Raw genomic sequence first — 19,968 nt, forward strand, 5'->3', positions numbered from 1 at the left:
CAGTCGGGGTCCGGGAGGCAGACAAACTTTTAAGAATAGACTTAAAACTTTTCTTTTTGATAAATCTTATAGTTAGGGCTGGCTTAGGACCAGCTCATAGTTATGCTGCTATAGGCCTAGACTACCGGGGGAACTGGCACCAGGATCTCTTATCTCTCTCTCTCCCTCTTTCTCTCCCAGCTTTCATATCTTATTACTGCTTGTCACCATCTTTATATTCTAACCTCTCCTTTTTCTGGGAGCTCCTGAGCTCTCTGAGCTCTCTGAGCTCTCTTAGGTTCCTTGGGACTGTTGATGAGGATGGCCTGCCCAAACCCCCCCCGAGGATGGCCTGGGCAAAAGAGGACGTTTGGTCACCCTACCTTTACCTGCTTTTTGTAAAGTGTCTCGAGATAACACCTGTTATGAATTGACGCTATACAAATAAAGATTGATTGATTGATCATACGATACCAAAGCTGATTCAACCAATGGAAAAAAAACACAACTAATGCACATTGAGTCAGTGTTTAATTTTGATATGTCTGCACATGTGGGTGCATCTGGGTTGCAGCTGTTGCTTAGCTAGCCTAGCTTATCATGCTAACAAAACCTGCTGAGTAATGATAGGCAGGTGAAAAGGAAGTCAGAGCGTTTCAGCGTCCTTTGAAAAGTGCTGCACCCTCCACGAGTTCATGTGCAGCATTTTATCCATACAGGGTTTGTGTTTAGCCTTATGAACATATACCTGTACATTTCTCCAACTTTCACATTTGTCCACCAAAACTCTTAAAAACGTTTTCTTTTTTGATTGAATCAATCAGTTCTACATCGGTCCAATATATTTAGTTGACGTTTTTTTATGCATGTTATTTTCTTTATTTAATCTTTTACACACAATGTAATTATCTTGTCTGCTAAAATGTATTATTTGGTATGCACAGCATAACTGTGTGTTGTTGTATGTATTTAAGTATGCTATTACTGTAGCGCTCCAATAACACAATTAAACTAAATGATTAACAGCTTAATGTTAATGTTTTAGCGATTTTTGTTGGGTTTTGCTTTCATTAATGGTGAAGAATGGAGGAAGGACTTGACATGCCAAGGCTTTTACTTTTCCCTTTTCTAACAAGTCAAAAGTGTGTTATATTGAAATTGACTTTTTATTCTATAGATTTTTTGCCCCTATTTTTTTTCAATTCATTGTCATTTATTTTTAACTGTTATTTTAATCAAAATAAAGAATACAAATAAACTTATTACATAGGAAGGAAAACCATGACGTGCTTTGCGCTCAGTGTTTTTTTTAAACACGCAGTAACAACACTGATAATTAAAATGTGCTGTTGATTCATCATGAAAGACCACCATTAAAAAAGGAAAAAAGAAAGCCTATATGTAACTGGATCCTAATATAAAGCTGGTGCCTCAAACCCAGCTCATAGGAAACGTGCAACTACAGCATGATAGATTTATATATAAGGCAAGTACGCCACCTGCTGTTTCATTTTAAAGTTTCAAGCATCTTATTTATTTCATGAGAACAGCAGGGCGTTTTGAATTCACTGAATGTGTTCAGTTCTTTAGGAGGGAATTTAGGGGGTTTCATTTTCAGGGTTGTAGTTTCCTGTTTGTCAGTTATAAGATTTGTTTTTGGGGGCTTTGCTTTTATTTAAACAGCACAAAGGATAGAGGAGGAAATCAAAAAGAGACTAACTTTGGTTTTCACAGCAATAATGCATGGGCAACAAGACGTGAACGCTGTCAGATGGGGCGCCCTTAGGGACGTTTCCTACTGTCATTGCAAAATTTGCACATTTTGGGGCACTGTTTTGGTTTGAAATTGTCAGCCCTCAAAGGACCCCTTACTGGCCCCTGGCGCCCCAAGCAGTTTCCTTCCTTGCCTGTTGACAAGTAGCGTCTCTGGAAAAGGAAAAGGAGCTGCAGCTAAGACTGGAACCAAGGCTGCCTGCAAAAATATGAATATTATTCCTAAAGCAACATCCAGAATCAATGTACATTATTTTTGAATGTACATTTTCAGGAACTAATGTCCTTATACAGTCAGCTCTGACTCTAAAAAGGGAAAATAACTAAGCCGAAAACTTAATGAAACATCTTGTAAATGCATAAATAGTTTTTTTTAACCAAAACATTGTATCTTGGCAGGTTTAGTATGTTGGATATTTTGGGTCTTTTTGGTATTTGCACATTTTCTATATTCACTGTCTTCCTTTGGGCACCTACAGGTTTGCTCCTGCAGTATTTGGTTCTTCTTTAACAGCGACAATAAATATCTCTAATCTCATTTTAGTTGATTGCGGACAAAGTCGTGGTCAAATATTGTCACTAAAGGTTTGATACAGCAGATTACACTGTTTGTAATTCCAATTAATTATATCCATCCTGTCAGCAGTACACCGGCTTTTCAATCCAACACACTTTTACACCTCATCAGCTCCACAATATGACACTGACTCACTATCTCCTCCTGGCCGTGCCCTTTGACCCCTCTCAACCTCCGGATAAGCGAGTAGACAGCAGTGAGGTCAGTCCCTGGTGAGTAAACACGCAAAGCTATTTGCTAATCAACGGAATGGAGCCGACTAAGTTGACTAAGCTATTAATGGGATTACCAGGATATTTATAGATCCAGGGAAGGGAGGAAGCTAACCGACACACAGCTACATGCATGCATTACCACTGCAGCTCCCCGTTACAGCATTAAAGGCAGGGATGGTATTTTTATTTTATTTTTTTAACCTAGCATGATTTTGAAAGTAGCATTCCCTCAGTGCTCCGTCTGCACCCTCTAAAGCCCCGCCCCCTCACTTACATGCACAAGCGCCTTTGCTCCAGAAGCCGACCTCAGCTCATCTCTTGAATTGTGTAGAAACTACGTGGTCTCACTTTTCTGTCAGCGGAAAGTAAACTCACAGTTTAACCTCTGTCATTGGTGATGTGCAGGGAGACAGGGAGGCGTGTGATTGATTCATCAGATTGGTACCTCGTGGCAGACATTGGTTGACGTTTTTACAGGTTTACAACCGCTAAAAATGACTTAATTTGTTTCTTTTTCAGAGCACATGAATTTATTTAGTTTATTAGGCTCGGGATTAAGTTGCAGAGGAAAAAGAGGCGAAAGGAAGACCTTTTAATTTTTTTGTTTTTTTTTAAAGACAGGTCCTCAAGCAGACGTGCGATTCCAGCTGTCATTGAGCAAGAGGTGCACTGTCCGCTAGCCAATCACAAGGCTGACATACAACCAGCCACATTCACGCCTATAAATAATGTCTTTGCTTTTTGGACAAACTTGTTGGGAGTTAAAAAAAAAAAAAAAAAAAAAAAAAAAAAGTGACACCGGTCAATGTGAGACTGTGACGAGCTTTTCTGCCCCGCTGTTTCAGCCACTGTATTTATGAAGTGATAAATGATGATAGTGACTGTTTAAATAAAAAGAATGCTTCGTTGGTTAAATGTTTTCCAAACTTGACTAAGACTAAAAAACAAAAACCTCGAGTCAACACGCACAGAGTGGGACCTACTGTAAACGAAGCAAACGTGTGTTTTGTTAAGAACCAAAGTGTGAAACGTTTTGCTGAATCACATCAAAAGATCCCGGGGATGAAGCCGAAACACCCAAACCGCAGATTCAGATTCAGGAAAAGGTTTGCAGACGAAAAACAAGGACACATCGAGGGAACGTGCTAATATTTCAAACATGTACGATAAGCTTCTGTTCACCAGCTCGTGGTCACGTTTATGTGTAGTCAAACAAACTACAGGCGACCCTCCAATGTCTTCTCGAGACTTTGAATAGATGCAGTTACTTTCATTTTTCAAGGCACATCACTGTTACCATCAAGTCGAGAATCGAGGACAGAAACCAGAGACGGAGACGATGTGGACGGCGTGCCTGGATGTCTGTCAACTTTAAGGTGAAGCATTTCTGATTTAGACCAAATAGCCTTTCCTCAAACCCCTCCTTACACCCTCTACCTGCACACTTCCACTCCTCTCGCCTTGAGGGTCCTCCACATCAACAAACAAATAAAACATCAACGTGGTGTGTATTTGTAAAGATTATTTTGTTTAATCAGTTGTATGAGAATCATTTACTTCCTGTGTTATTCAATTGGCTTTTTAACAATGGAACCAGGGGGATGCTAACTTCTAGGTTAGCCTGTTAAAATACATTTCTCCTCATGTCTCTCTCTCTCTCTATTCATATCATACAAACAACTTGAACAAACTAAAATGTGGCTCTCAGGTGAAGCGAATGGCTTTTACAGAGACTATTTCACCTCGGGGATCGTAGGTTGGCTGGCTACATGAAGCTGTTGCCTTTGGTCTACCAAACAGCCCGACTGCATCACAAGAAAGACATCGTAATAAAAGCAGACAAACAACATTTTTTTAAATAAAAAATATTTTCTAGTAAACACTTCAACGCTTCTGTCACTCACGTTTTCGTCAACATTATCCCGGGGCTTGTATTTCTTTAGCAAAGGGTGGCACATGACATAAGGGCTGGTATCATTTCTCTGTATTTAGTGTGTGTCTGTGTGTGTGTGTGTGTGTGTGTGTGTGTGTGTGTGTGTGTAACCAGAGTCTGCTTGGCCTTTAAGGTCAGGCGAGGCAGGTTTTTTTTCATGTGTTGTGGTGCGTGGTTTGTAGTGTAATTCCAGTGCTGTACAGTAGGGGGCATGCGTTTTTCTTTTTTTGGAGAAATAAAAGCATGCACGGTGGGGAGGGGGTTCGCCTCGACTTTTGCAGCTCCGGGTTTTGGCTCAGACATCAAACTTTGATTTTTGTGAGTCTGTGAGTCTATCTCGTCTGTTCCGCTTCACGTCAGCGCGTCCTCAGGAAATGCAAAGTGAAGCTTGTCCTCCTTGGAAGATGATCGTTTGTCACCCCATCACTCGGCAGCAGGAGCTCATTTGAGGGTAGACGTTTAGAAGAACTTTTTTTTTTTTTTTCTTAAACAGGACTAAAGAAGAAAAAACATCCAAAACACAGGAAGTGGTGCTGCTGGCGTCTGATGAAGAGTCCACATAACAAGCTGTAATCCAAATCCACTCTCCAGTAACAAACCCGTGTTTGTTTGTTTTTTCTCCTCAAGAGGTTAGGAAGGAGAAATATTAAAAAAAAAAAAAAAAAAAAAAAAAAAAAAAGTGCTCCTGTTGATGACCACATGAGAGAAAGCAAACGAGCCCTGATCTGGACAACGTTTCAGGGAAGTCCGTCCTTCACCCTCGCGTCTCCGTCTTTTTTTGCCATCTTCCTGCAAAGTGTCACATCCTCACTCTTTGTAATGGGATGACAGGAACAGATTAGTGAGGTCAGTTCGGGCATGTTGCCATACTAGCTCTGGAAGGCTGAACGGCTAGCAAGATCACATCCAGCCCGGGCTCGGCTTAAGTAGATGGAAGAAGACAGGACTCAAAAGGAGGACGGCGAAACAACAACAACAACAACAAGAACAAAAAACAGAGATAGTGTTCTCGTCTTCGTTTATTCTCCTCCATTAAAATCGAGTTCCTTGGAGGGAGACCGAGAGCCTCTGAGTGTCCACCTGTCAGGCGTTGTCCAGTGGGTGGGGTCAGGTAATGAGGGGTCACGACTGAGGTGTTGGCCCGGGCTGGCTGGTGGCGTTGGGCTGGTTGGTCTCTGTGTCGCGAGCAGCAGTCGAATGTGGCTGGATCATAACAGGAGCGCGACAGACTGAGGAGGAGGAGGAGGAGAAGGAGGAGGAGAGAGGTCAGAGTGAGATTAAAGAGACGCATTGAACTCTTATCTGATGATGAGCAGAGTTACACTCATGATATACTTTTGAGCCTGTGTCCACCCAAACGTTGTTTTCCTCTCTGGCTGTGTGCGCGGGGAGCACAGAGACGACCACACGCTGTACGGCCGACACTGCTCGGATGTTTTTAACTGTATGTTTTGCATCTTAGATTTTCTTCTCTCTTTATGAGCATCAAACGGAGGAGCCGAGATGACAACCTTATTAATAATCACGGCTCCGATCAGACCGAGAGTAAGGACGATGTGGCTACACGACACGATCGGTAGGAGAGAACAAACACGCCGAAGCAACCGGAGCGGCCGCGCAAAAAAAAAAAATAAATAAATCGGTGAAGTGCATGTAAAAAGGATGCTGCGCCTTTTCTCCGAGCTGCTGCAAACGTTCTCACCTCAGTGGGAAGAACTGAAAAAAAAAAAAAAAAGCTGGCAATCATAAAAAAAACGTGAGTTGGACACAGGCCCTTATCATCCATATGGACATGAGGAAAAGAGGCCAGAACAAACCTGCTTCTGTTAGCTGAGCCTCATCCTCGCCTTCCTGTGATAGGAGGAAACAAAAAGGGGTTATTACCTCTTTGTCATATTAACATCAATGCACATCCTCTATTAATGTGGACAACAAGAACTCGGATCAGAACACACAAACTCTTAAAAAAAGTGAGAAGTTCAAACAACACGGGTCAAGTCATGAAAAAGGATTCAGATTAAAAAACAAACAAACAATTTAATGATCAACACAAATGAAACATTAAGAAAGGGTTGTTGTCACTATTAGCTTTTTGCATTAAAGGGAAGCTGAATTGTTAGTGTGATCACCATGACAACAGGTGCACTACAGGATCTTTTTCACTACCGATTAAGACTCACAGCTGTAACAAAAAGCTACAAAAGAAAAATGTTTTCCGTGACTCTAAGGCTACTCAGACTGCTGCCTTGACGTGCCTGACATTCAGCCTCAACATGAACGTCACTGAGGCGTAAAGAGAAGAGGACGTGCCAACAGAGGCGTTACAGGGGCGAGAGGGTCTGAGGAGAACAGTGCTGTGTGTGTGTGCATGTTTGAGTGTGTGTGTGTGTGCATGTTTGAGAGTGTGTGTGTGTGCATGTTTGAGCGTGCATGTGGAGCTCCAGCTGTGCTCTCAGCATAAAGACAGCGGAGATCTGTAATGGCTCTGTTGTGGAATAGCGCTATGAAAAGATGCAAAATGTCTGAAGGTGACGAGCTGAGTCCTCGTTAAAAACTCAAGTAAATAAAAAAAATAACATACAAAAAACATTGTATTGATAAAATCACTACGATGCTCATCAACTCATTCAAGCCAATTCTTCAATTCATGAAAAGCTGACCAAAAAAAAAAAAAAAATGCATTTCTTGCAGAGCTGCAGCTTCATTATTTACTGACAATTTATCAAATGCTGCAGGAATGAAACTGATTTAAGCTCCTGACATCTGAACGTGTCTCCACTCAGGGTAGGATTTTAAAATGTGATGCAACAGAAAACACAACGACAACAATGTCAGACATATTCATCATTCGGTCGGCCATCTTTCCAGACAGTATTTCAAGCATTAATGTGACGATGATAAAACAAACAAACATGCAGGTGGAGGACAGACGTGGATGATGTGAACGACGGCGGAGGTTAGACAGCACAGGCGGTTTGTTATGGATGAAAGGAGAAGCAGCTGACGCGAGACGAAGACAACTTCTCACACAAGACACAAAAAAAAAAAACACGATGGCATGATGTGACACAGAAAACGAGACCAGGGCGGCTCTTACGAGTCATTTCGACTCCGGTAAAGTCTCCCCGGGGTTCTCTTCCCCCGCCGCATTGGCCGAGGTCGGCGACTGAGGCTCAGGTGGCGGCATGGGCATGGGCAGGGGGATGGGCTGACTCTGTCCCTTTGGGCTTTCTGGATCTGGATTAGACGCAGGCTGGCCTATGATTACTGTGAAACCTGTAGGATTGGAGTATGAACACACGGATGCTGCAGCGTGAGAGCGTGTTGAATTCACCCTCACAGTTTGATTTTTCTACAAAATGCGGTTTAAGTCAGGAAGTTAGTCGAGCTGCTGCAACTTTTCTAGACTAAAATCCAGTTAATACGAGTGACAAAATAAGAAATAACATTCAGTTTATAATTCATAAACATCCACCTCATTCTCCATCAGCCATTAAAAAAGGAAACACAAACCCACATTTATGTCGTTCTCAATAAAAAATGGTCACGATCAAAAAGATCAGACTTCATCATCTGCCCAGTAAAATCACTAATCTGAATCACTCATTAGGTGTTCTAGATGTCAGCATTAAACTCATTCTGCCAAACAAATAAACCTCGGCGACTGACATCAGTTCACGCCACATGATCTGCTGATGTGCAGATGTCTGTCGACGAGGCCGACACCGATGTTGAAGCGATGCGTCTCTCGTACGTAGGCTGTGGAAAGACTGGGAATCCCTCCAGCAGTGAGATGGTTTAGCAGTTTCAGCTTGAGCAAGGATTTTCTCCTCAATCTATTTAGCTCACATCTATAATTTTTTAAAAGAATGCTAAAATGGCTCAAAGACAAGACAGTTAAAATGTGATTTAAAGGTCACATGTCTGATCATCTTTTACTTGTTTGTTCCTCTAACGTGAGTCTCTAGTCCGTCTAAAGACCTTACAACGAGGGAAAAAAAGTCCATCCTCTCCGTCTTCTGCCTGCTCCACTTTTTAGAAAATGTGTGCTCAAACAGGCCGTTTGGAGATTTTTCCCCTTCGTGACATCACAAAGGGCAGTAGCCCCTCCCCCAGATGGGTGACCCTCCCACAGCTAGGTGTTTGTTCTGTCCTCTGAGTCTGCCTTCTCACCGTAAACAATAGGACACGGAGCCAGAAAGCAGCGAGTACACCCGAGCCCTTCCAGAGAGGGGGCGTGGTCAGACACAGCTCATTTACATATTTAAAGCTACAGACACAGAAACAGCCTGTTCTGAGCAGGGCTGAAATAGAGGGGTTTATAGACATGATCAAATACAGGATCAGAGTGGATTTACAACAACACACTTCACACACATGTTGAAGAGGAGCTCTGAGAATTATTTACCGTAAATTCCGTACTATTGAGCGCACCTGGATATAAGCCGCACCGGCTAAAAATAAGTAAATAAATGTATTTGTACATATATAAGCCGCACTTGATTATAAGCCGCAGGTGTCCACGCTATAACAAGAGCTATTTACACAGACGTAGGCTACCGGTAACATCCGCAAATACTGTAGCGTCCGTACGGACGTTAAAGGACGACGAGAGCGTTCAAATAATAACTTTTAATAACCCGATCACTGTCGGCCGTGACCACGCCGTTTACAGCCGAGAGCAACACATAACTTGCCGTAACAATCCAACTCTCTCCCCCAGCGTTCTCTCATACAGCCACTCAACACGTTCTCGCTGGTGCATTCACTGACTCTCCACATAATCGGAATTATGAACACATTATCAACTACTGACTTTACAACATGAACCGTTACAATACGAAGCCTAGCCGACGGTGTCTGTAACACGGCTGATGAAAAAGATGACCGTAATATATTTCACAAGAAAAAGTCCATCCATTCACTGCCTCAGAATGACTTCATTACTCACTTCCTCAGTCTCTGTTGTCGCTGTCAGTGTCATCTTAACGTGCAGCAGTTCTGTTAGCTTCTTTGACAGCCAGGTCGATCGCCTTTAACTTGAAAGCTGCATCATATGTATTTCTCCGTGTGTTTTCCATCATGAGGGTGCGTGCATGAAGCGCAAAATGACTGATATTAAGATCCGACGTGACGAAGTCAAATGTTTTTGCGGCAGAAGCTCATTGTCCCCCATAAAAAATCCATGCATTAGCCGCACCGGAGTAGAAGCCGCAGTGCTCGAAGTGTGAGAAAAAAGTAGCGGCTTATAGTCCGGAATTTACGGTAAGCTAGTTGAAGAAGAAGAGAATATAATATATAATATATAAAACTTAAAGATGAGAAAAACAATATCAGCTAAAATATTAAGGCGTCTGTTAAAGTGAAAATTGTCTGCATTTTGTATTAAAAGCACGACAGCGTTAAACAGCGTCTCACCTCCGTCCTGCTCTGCTTTGATTTGGGCCTCCAGGTCTTCAGGGTCCACGTACTGGTAGTTTTCGTCATCGTCTGGTGGTTTACATTTCCCACAGCAAAAACAACAGCAGCAGCAACAGCAGCAGCAGGTGAACAGCGTGCAGCACAGAACCATGCCCTGCGGGGATTAAGAAGAAAACAAAGACCGCTGTTTTAAAACCTGGAGCACTCAGACATCAGGAACTTTTCCTTTGATCCTAACTTAGGAACAGTTGAATGTCGCAGCACACCGAGGAGTCACACACATATTCAAGCTACATCTGATAACAACTTGACGGAGAGTTTGTTATTTACAACAAAAATAAAAGTTTGTGACGCAGGATAAGAGCGAGAATATGCCAAATCAAAAGCAGCTAGTCTGACTCATTGGCAGTCAGAAAATGACAACTCGAGGTGGGGATAAAAATAGAAATTCTTCTCTTCTGAGACTCTAAATAGATGACTAATCAGTCACACATTGCTAAGTGCTGATGTTAGCTCTTTAACTTATTTCAACCTAAGGATGAACGCCCTCTAAAACCGAAGTAACGTTTGAAATCTAACGTCAGGGTTTTCAGAAAAAAAGGAGTTTGGAAGTTTATTTAAAATCTCAGCCTCTGTGTCAGATAGAGAGCCTAAAACTGAAACACTATATCGCTTAAAACTTTAGGATTTAAGTGTAAATTAAAATTTCCCTTGCACTTATGTTCATGCGTTATTCTTAAAAAAGGTAGAAGCACGCCTGCGTCTCATCAGCTCTAAATGGGTTCTCTCAGCAGGACTCCAAATGGAGCAGAAATTCAGCCCGTCTCACAGACGACTGGACGAGATCCTGAAGTTTTTTTACTCATTCAAAAATAGACGTCGTGAATCATGAGTCGTTGTGAATTCTGAATTGAATCGTGATCCCAAGAATCAACCGGAAATCGTGACACACGCAAAGATTCCCAGCCATATTGACGACTGTTTTTGACGTCTGATCTCTTCCCTGAATAATGGACGACTTGAGAAGGTTTATCATAGAGACGAGAGAATTCGTGTTTTCATCTTCCTCTTCTTTCACACACTTCTGTTTGGAATTAGCCTTTCAGAAGAAGTATTTTACAGGTTGAACTGGAGTTTGTGAGCGAGGAGATCAAACATCAGCGATATTATGTTTTTTAAAAATCGTCTTTAAAATCATTTGACTGAGAGCAACGCGGAGCACCCACCTTGAACCACCATTTGGACATGAGGAAGTAGTATTTGACGCTCTCCTCTCCGAACTGCTCGGACACGTAGAGGCCCATGGAGCCGTACTCGTCGTAGATCTTCCTCTTGGTCTCATCGTTCAAGATGGAGTTGGCGTTGTTGATCTCCTTGAACTTCTCCGCTGCCTCCGGGTTTTCGGGGTTCTTGTCTGGGTGATACTTCAGCGCTAGTTTCCTGAGCACACAGAAGACATCACATAAAAGAGGTTAAAATCCGTCCAGGCCAAGAAGGGCGGAGTCAGTTTGAGATTTTAGTTTTTTTAAGATAACCTAACTTTCAATTTGTGAACGAAGAGGAAATATCTAACCGTTACCCTAACCCGCAGTTTCCACAGGATCCGCGTGAGCCCGCTTTCATTAGCGCCGCAAACTACGGAGTCAATCACCCCGCCTCGAGTGTTAACGCACGCCACGGTCTGTCGCCCCGTGTCTTTTTATGACAGAGCGAACACGCATCGAGCTCAACAGAGCGGATCGACCCCGTACAGGAAGTACGCACAGAGCATCGGAGGAATTTCAAAATAAAAACACACTACACTGAAGCCTCATCATATGTATCCACGTGATGTCACAACAGGCTTCACGGTAAGATAGTTTAATCCTGCGGGATCTTGTAGTTCTGCGATCGGGGAAACCCGAGAGTCCAGCTGCACCTGAGCTTCACCGAGCGGGGCCCGGGCACGGAGATGGAACGCCTGCACACGGCACTGAAATATTACCGTCTTAGAAGGAGACTTTCCACTTTGATGGATTATTTAAAAATATGAACGAGACAAGGAAACAAAGTACGAGTGGTTGAACAACACGTTGTGTTTTGTGAGCTCGTGTCCTCTTTCACACGACGAACGGAGCGATCCGGACAAAAAGCACTCGAGTCATCGGTTATTTAAAGGGGAATTTGTCAACGTAATTAAGGACAGGATTACAGACGTTTTCGCAATGGATTTCAGAAATACCCAAAAGTAATGATTACAATGTGTTCAGCCTGCCCACTGTGGAGAAACTAATCCTTTGTAAAGAGACAGCTGAGGCGGCTTAATTGGGGTAATAACTCTGATTAATGAATGTGCAGACTGCTCACCGGTACGCTTTCTTGATGTCCTCAGCTGTGGCTCCTTTCTCCAGCCCTAGCACCTTGTACACACTCTCCCCAGCTGTGGACATCTTCCTCTGGGGACGGGAGGGGTTCGGTTCAGCCATGGCTCACCTCTGATATGAAGAGAGGAGCGAAATAACTTTGTCATACATAAAGAAATACACAAACATGTTTTTAAAGGCTGTTGAAGGATCACGATGTAAGAGCAGATGTTCAGATCTTTGTGGCTTATTTTCAGTGGTAACACTCGAGGCTGCGATGCATTATACTCGAACTTCACCGTGCTGAAGGCCGAGGGAGTGCACCATGCTTAAGCACGGATCGGGACGCACTCGTCGAACGGATTGGACTCTGCGGGTCAAATGTGCGTGTTGGGCACGCTAAGGATTGCGTAAGTGTGCCCTAAGTTGTCTTCAGGTTAGTGCATTGATTCCTCGAGGGTAAAAAAAATATACTCCACACAAGTCCAAAGAGTTTTTTTTTTAAACATCACTCCAAAATTTAGACCTAAATTTTTTATTTTTTTTTAAAATACATATTGCAAATATTTGGCATTTAAATGATAATTGCATAAATATGTGACCCGACTATCATGGAAAATATATAGTATGTATTTCTATTACTATCAGTGAATGCGTTCTAGTCATCCTGCACAGCAGATTGCTGCAGCTGGTTCGGTGCATCGACTCCACCTGTTTTCTATGAGCAGATGGATGAATGAAGGAAGGGAGGGAAATGAGCTGGAGATCTTTGGGTTTACAAATCCACATGATTTCCTTCCTGGAGGTGTTTTGTCGCAGTAAGTGTCTGCTCTTTGTGTATTTCTGCTAAAGCAGGACCACAGTCCAAACTCTCACAGACACACTGTTACTCAGCGGCACAAACAATGCTGTGAGGGTCACTGATGAAAGAAGATTACATTGTGCTGATCTCAGAGATTACCCGCCCGTGACCATATGAGTGGAGGTCAGTGTGCTGCTGGTCAGACTGGCTGAACTGCCCGACACACAAACACATCCCACTTATACTTATGATAGTATGACACCTGCGTGTGCAGACACATCGCAGGCAGAACTTCACAGCCGCCTTGAACCAGCACTAAACGCTCCTATGAAGCACTTTCACTCCAGCGTTCAAATGAAGATGTTGGAGAAAAATCAACAGACCAAAGCGTCTGCGTCCACCTGGCATTTTTCTCTCTCCGATTTTTCCCAATGGAGGAGAGAGCGTTTTCGGCAGCGAGCGAGGCGAGGCGCGAGCTGCACACACACAAACACAGCGCTGCTCTCCCCAGCTGAATCCATCTCACCTGTAGCTCTCCTCTTCTTTATAAAACTGAAACAAGGAGCAGCCGTTTACTCCATAAAAGACTGCCACTCAGATATTATATAGGAATTAGTTAGAGATGAACTTTAACCCCAGTGAGATTTATACCCCTCTGCAGGCTGTGTAATCCTAAAATAATGCATTAAAGGCAAATAACTAAATAAAAATGCAGTCGGGGTTTTGATGTGATTAAAGCTTGAAAAGGCAAACACTGAAAGGCCAGTCTTCCTTCTCAATGATGGAAACACTGCAGGCCCAGATGGCGCCCGAGCTCAAGCCAAGAAACCTGATGTAAACACTCCAAGACTCTCCGAGTGTCTGCTGCACAAACCCCGAGTGCAGTCTGGCAGGAGAGAGCAGCTCGGCCCGCAGGCACGACTTCGCCCTTTACGTAAACCTTCCAAGACCACCGGTCTGCTGCTGCAGCGATCAAACAGACCCCCCCCCCCCCCCCCCCCCGTCCTCCTGCAGCAGCACCACCCGGAGCCATCGATCGGGTCGTCAACAAAGCAGGATCTATTAGGTAAATGAACTGCGGCCGTTTGTCAGGCACGCTTTAAAAGCTGCCTGTAAAGATGTGTGCATGCACGCTAACATGAAGCCTCCGAGCAGACGCTTCATCTTCACACACACACACACACACACACACACACACACACACAGATGAGTCTTTTGTCTGCCTTTCCAAACTCTTCTCTGTGACTCCTTTGTGCTCCAACTTTTATCAAGTGCACATCTAAGTTTAGCAACCGCTCAGCAGCAGCAGCAGGCTGTCAGCCGAGAGCAGAAAACGAGGGAGGACAAGCGGCTCGATTTGGGGAATTTGAAAAACTGTGACGGTGTTTTTAGCCATTTATGAAATGACTGACAGGTTGATCAAATAGATCGTTTATGAATCATTAAATCGCAGCTTCTTAGTAAATCCTGAGTCCGATGGAGTCATTTCATGTGCTAACATGGTAACCCAATAAAGGTAAAGAGAAACTGAAAGAAAGAGCAGGGAGAACTCCCATGATTCCCCGTCAGCCCCAGAATCGTCTTGTGAAACGATTGGTGGCAGAATCAATTTGCTCCAATCAACATGACCCAATTTAAAGATTCTTGTTATTTGTATTAGCAATACGGTTTTAATCAAGACAATAAAACACAATAAAACCTGTTTGTATTTCTTTTGTGTTTACAGAATTGATTTAAGAAGCTGTGGAATTAACATTTTTGTGAGGCTATTATTAGAGCACAACTCGTTTGTGTCGCTACGACAAGCTTTTCATTTCTTTAGACAAGAGGCTGCTCGTCTACACTCCAACACGGATCATCCGAAAATATCTCCTTTATGCTTAAAAATAACAACAGCAGCTCTCAAAGGCGAGTGACATGCCATCACATCAGAGAAGTAACCCAAAGGTCCTTACAGGGAAAAAAAAACAAAAAAAAACCCTCTTTAAGACTCAAATCTGAGGCTGAAATGCAGCTCAACTCAATCGTATTAAACGTGTCACATGTGACAGTTTAGCGTGTCATTATGAGTATTAGTTTGGAGACCTTTAACACAGCCGAGTCTTAAGACGGTTAAATACGACATCAACAGGCGAGCATTTGAACATAAATAAACGTTTGCTCTAAATTAATTATTTTCCCTCTCAGGGAGGAAGATCCGGGGTCCCTCCGACCACGCTGAACCGCTTTAAACATGTACAACAGTAGGTGTCGACTGGCCAAAGAGCTTACGAGGTGCTATGAGTGTTTTTATGAAAATGTGATCTCGTCATCCGTCTTCAGTCTCACTTTGTGAAAGAAATCGTGAGAGAATCGTATCGTGCGTTGAGCGAATCGTTACGTCCCCGGCGGATGTCCATTGATACTCTGAAGTAGAGGTGATAACGCCAAGCTGGCGTTCAATATGTTGAATGATCTCTTATGTACTTTTTAAGTTCTCTTGTTACTGCAGGACCAAGTCCTAGACAACTTTGCATGTGGGGACAATAACGTCCATCTCCTCTTATCATCGTGCAGATTGAGACTCCGGCTCGATCGCTCGTCTGAAGCAGAGGAGTCGTTACGTTTGCACTGTTGTGGTTCCCTCAAGAGGATTTCCTTTGGATTGAGATTATCAGAGAATAAGATTTATGTCGTACAAAAGTAGAAGACACTTCCACATTTCTAAGGAAATGTCTTGAATATCACTTTTAGCATTTAGAATTTGAAATTTATGCGATAATGGAGGGATAAACTCTCTCAGTGGAGACATCCCTCATCCCAATTCTGCCTCTATGTCCTTCTGATAAATTACATAACCTACCCTATGGCCTCTCAGTCGTCACCGCAACCAAAATAGCATCGTCCGTTCAACAGACCCAGGCTGTGTTGATGCAAGCTCCATGTAGCGACAACGCCACATGGTCCCGTCTGGACCCCCGACTCAACCGTGTAGGCTGATGTCAGTAAGAGCCCGGACCCTCATCGGGGTTGTGAAGTGGGAACCTTCCTTCACCCGATTGGTCCCAAGAAGACACGTTGGGAAGGCCGGACAGCGAGCTCCAGCGTCTCAGAGTCACCTCCATATGTGACCACACGGTCCCGTCTGGCCCCCACAAGCAAGCTTAATGTTGAAGTGTGAATAAATACAGTAACAGGAAGCAAAACATCACGTTACAGCGAGCGCACAAATCTTCTTTCCTCAAGTAAGAAGAAGAAGAAGATGTGATTTAAAAGCAGCACAGACACATTCGTCACTTCATTCAATTGTACACGTCTGTTTCAGAACAATACGCGTAGATGAGGAGGATGTGTTTGTTACATAACAACGAACGTGAAAAATAATGAAGGCTGTGCTATAATTAGCGAGTGCAAGGTGCTGAGCATTCAGCTGTGACCGTGAGCTCTGCTTGAACTCAGGGCTCGGGCGACTGAGGCGGCAGGTACGATGCCACAAATATTTATTAGACCAATAATCAAGAATGTGAGACGTCATGTGGCTCAGTCTGTTGTCCAGTTTTCATTTTCTTCTAAATATTTAATTCAATTACATTTTGTCCTGAGTCGAGCCTCGCAGGCAGACCTCCCTGAAGGCAGACTGGATCCTAAACCAAGGGTCTTGGATGCATGCTGTGAAAGTTCACCGACTGCAAGGTGGAACAAAAGCAAGTTAAATGTCTCCTTTCTGGTGTTGAAACACATTTCAAATGGATGCAATATCAAATCAGTTAGTTCTATCCGCCTTACATCGTCCTTCTGCTTTGTGAGCGACCTTCCAGAGGAGCCTTTAAACACCTCTGATCGTAGCTGGTCGGCTGAACTTGTGTGAGTCAGCACAAGCCAAACAATCCTGACCTGAGAGCCTGAGTTCAGGGCTAAACAGTCAACAAGTCTTCATGAGATTTGGGTGTTAACACATTAATCACCTGTGAGAGAGGAGCCGGATTTAGACCAATGAGATGTTGAGGATGAAGTGAACTTTTGTACAAAGTTTCAGCAGTTAAGTGACATTAAGTTACAACATTATTATAAGGGCAAACCATGAGAAATAAAAACTGAGGAAGAAGATTTATTTTCATTATTCACTACCATCAAAATGTAGAAATGTCAAGAATTTCACAAAATTGTATTTCGACTTTTTTCTTGAAATTTAGATTTTTCTATTTATTTCTAATTTACTCTCAACAGTTTAACCGACTCTCTTAATTGTACTTAAACATTCTCGACATTTTTTTCGACTTACTACTTCGACTTCATGAGTTCAGTGCTCAGCAGGATTTTCTTTCCAGTTGAAAGATGAGAGCAGAGTGAGAAGTGCATGGATTTATTTCTTTGAGGTTGGACTGAAAAGTGCTGATGATTTCAGTAAATCCTCCAAAAATAATTCGACAGGTTTTTTTCCTCTTGATATTTTTGACAGTATCCTAATCGTGGCCATTTTTCTTTAAGTGCATATGAAAGACAAATCTTCGTCCTGTCATTGTTTTATTCCCCTCTGGTCCTGATCCCCCTCCGTAAGAAAGTGCCGGTGTGTTTGGAGGAGGAGTGACGCGTGATGATTATCGTCTGTTTGTCCTTGTGGAGCTCTTAATCCTCTGCTAATCTCCCTGCACATGGAGTAATACTTTCTATTCAGCAGTCTCTCATTCATAACTAAATGTTAGAGTAAAAAAAAAAGGAACCAACGTGGCTTCTTCTCCTCTTTGATTTTAAATGTCGCTTTCTTAATCTGCATGATGGCCCTGGTGTCAGCTGACCCGTGTCACATCTCACCAATAACAAAAAAAGAGTATTATTTAATCCGAGACAGCATTTAAAAAAAAAAAAAGTGTAACTATGTCAGAGACATTTAGGCTGAACGCAGATCAGACGTGGCCCTGAACCTGTAAGTATCGTGAAGACAAAACATCAACCAAAAATAAGTTAAAAATTAAATAAAATGTCTTTATCTAAACCATACGTGTATAATTTACAAAACGAATGAAAAGATTAAGATTCATCTGTACCTAAACTATAATTCGGCTTACACACACACACAAAAAAATGGTAAAGTATAAATTTCAGCAGAACATATTCCCAGTAATACACATTCACAGCTCGTTGCCACCGCCCTTCATTTTTCTTTGTTACACCAACAGAAACCTTCTCTTTATGGTATTTTCACACGTCTAAATTAAAAGAGAATATTTAAGTCTTCTTGGTTTATTTTTAATCATTATAACGTTTCTGATTAAAGTGGTTTATGCTCCATTTGTTGGCGAAATGGTGAGGCTTAAATTGACAGATTTCTGAATGGAGTTCGGCGTGCGTGACCATGACAACCGTTAACCGTTAGCTTACCTCGAGCTAACTGATTAAAGAGCACCAAAAACGGCTTACCTTGTGTAAACTGAGCTCTGTATGTATCGCCGTAAGGTTAGTTGGATCATAGAGGCATCCGGTTTAATGCCTTAAATCTCAAGTTAAAGTCGTCCCAGCTCCGGTCTAAAGCATCGGCTGCCTGTTGTAGCCACCGGGTCGCTTCTTCTTCTTCTTCTTCTTCTTCGGGTAACGGTCTCGCTCCTTCAGAGGACATGCGCCGTGATTGGCTGAGTTCCTCCTTCCAGGAAATGAAGACTGAAAGGATGATGCTTTCAAGGGTTGGTCCAAAATCCGCCTTTCAAACACTTAAGCTAATAATAAGTTGGTTTAATTATTATTATTTTATTTGTTTTAAGATTCAATAACAGTATGGAAGAGGACTATGGCCAGACAAATAAATAAAGAGTGGAGGAAGTTTTTGCACTTAATGCAAATTAAAAATATTGAAAAAAGAAAAACTGAAATACTTTATGTATAGGTCAAAGCGATGAGAAATGGAATCATGTCGAGAATAAAGTAGAAATCTGTGATCAAATAGAAAGTACAAATGTAGAAATGTTTTGAACCAAGTCTGAAAATTGGTCTTGAAGCTGGAGAGGTGCCAGTTCACTTCCTGCACACTGCAGAGAGGCCCTTTGGCAAGGCACTGAAACCACCAACTGTGCTTTAATGCTATCCCCTTGCTCTGAAATCTCTCCATTAGCACTTATGGATCTTATTTTTGCACGTTTGTATTTCAGCTAATGTGTGTATAGCATGTCTCACATGAGACTCAATTTCAGTTTGAGGGATTAAAAAAGCCCATGCAAAAAAAAAAAAAAAAAAGAAATGTTGAGGGGAAAAAACTGTAATGTAATGTTGACCATTACATTGAAATCCTATTTTGACTGTATTCTTGATATATTTTATTCCTGACGGTTTGATTGTATTCACAGACCTGGCCCTGACACTCTTCCATATGGCAGCGCGGATAAGCAGCTGTTAAGAAATGCAGAGAATCAGAATCCGAAAGGAATCTAACCTTGACGTTTTTCTGTGAGGGTAGGCGGTGTTAAGGCACCCCCCACACAGCCATTTTGGACGTCCCTCGGTTTGCCAGGCAAACTGCAAACCAACAGGTGTTGCAGGGGCGGAAGTGGGCAAGTGAACTCGGCTTTTTTGCAACGAGCACCACTGAAGCTTCTGTGTCCAAAACATGGCAGCCTACACGTGCTTCGCTTCTAGGGAGGAGGGAAGGGGGAGACGTCGCTCGCCAATGTTTTGAATTTGGGCTGCAGTACCCATTGTAAACACTAGGTGTCAGAGCTACACATTGCTCCTTTAAGGCTTGCAGTGTGAACGCCGGGCTGCAGTTTTCTCTGAGTGACTTACTATAGATCAGGGTGTTGCATTTTGAAGGCTGGTGCAATTTTAGTGCTTAAAGGTTTGCACAACTGTGATGATAAATATTTGAGACCAACAGAAATGGAAATGTTCTAAAAGTTCAGCAGCTTAAAAGACATGAGCTTCAACTTTTCAGAAGTGTGAGAATAGTTTCTTTTTTTGTG

At 42.7% G+C, this 19,968-nt stretch overlaps 1 protein-coding gene and 1 long non-coding RNA gene across 2 annotated transcripts; one reads left to right on the plus strand and one right to left on the minus strand.

Annotated features, from left to right (window-relative positions):
* Positions 1-5,478: 5,478 nt before the first annotated feature.
* dnajc5ga (DnaJ (Hsp40) homolog, subfamily C, member 5 gamma a) lies at positions 5,479-18,654 on the minus strand. Its single transcript, XM_079356778.1, has 7 exons — positions 18,440-18,654; positions 12,245-12,372; positions 11,125-11,338; positions 9,896-10,052; positions 7,575-7,753; positions 6,295-6,328; positions 5,479-5,706 (listed from the first exon to the last, which is right to left on the minus strand). Exons 2-5 carry the CDS (start codon positions 12,361-12,363, stop codon positions 7,578-7,580), a joined length of 666 nt encoding a protein of 221 aa, XP_079212904.1. The 5' UTR covers positions 12,364-12,372; positions 18,440-18,654; the 3' UTR covers positions 5,479-5,706; positions 6,295-6,328; positions 7,575-7,577.
* Positions 7,760-9,848, plus strand: LOC306832302. Its single transcript, XR_013780209.1, has 2 exons — positions 7,760-8,886; positions 9,748-9,848. It is a non-coding gene; the product is annotated as an uncharacterized lncRNA (long non-coding RNA).
* Positions 18,655-19,968: the final 1,314 nt, after the last annotated feature.

Source organism: Symphodus melops (genome assembly GCF_947650265.1).
Source record: "Symphodus melops genome assembly, chromosome: 1".
In the NCBI taxonomy this organism is placed as follows: domain Eukaryota; kingdom Metazoa; phylum Chordata; class Actinopteri; order Labriformes; family Labridae; genus Symphodus; species Symphodus melops.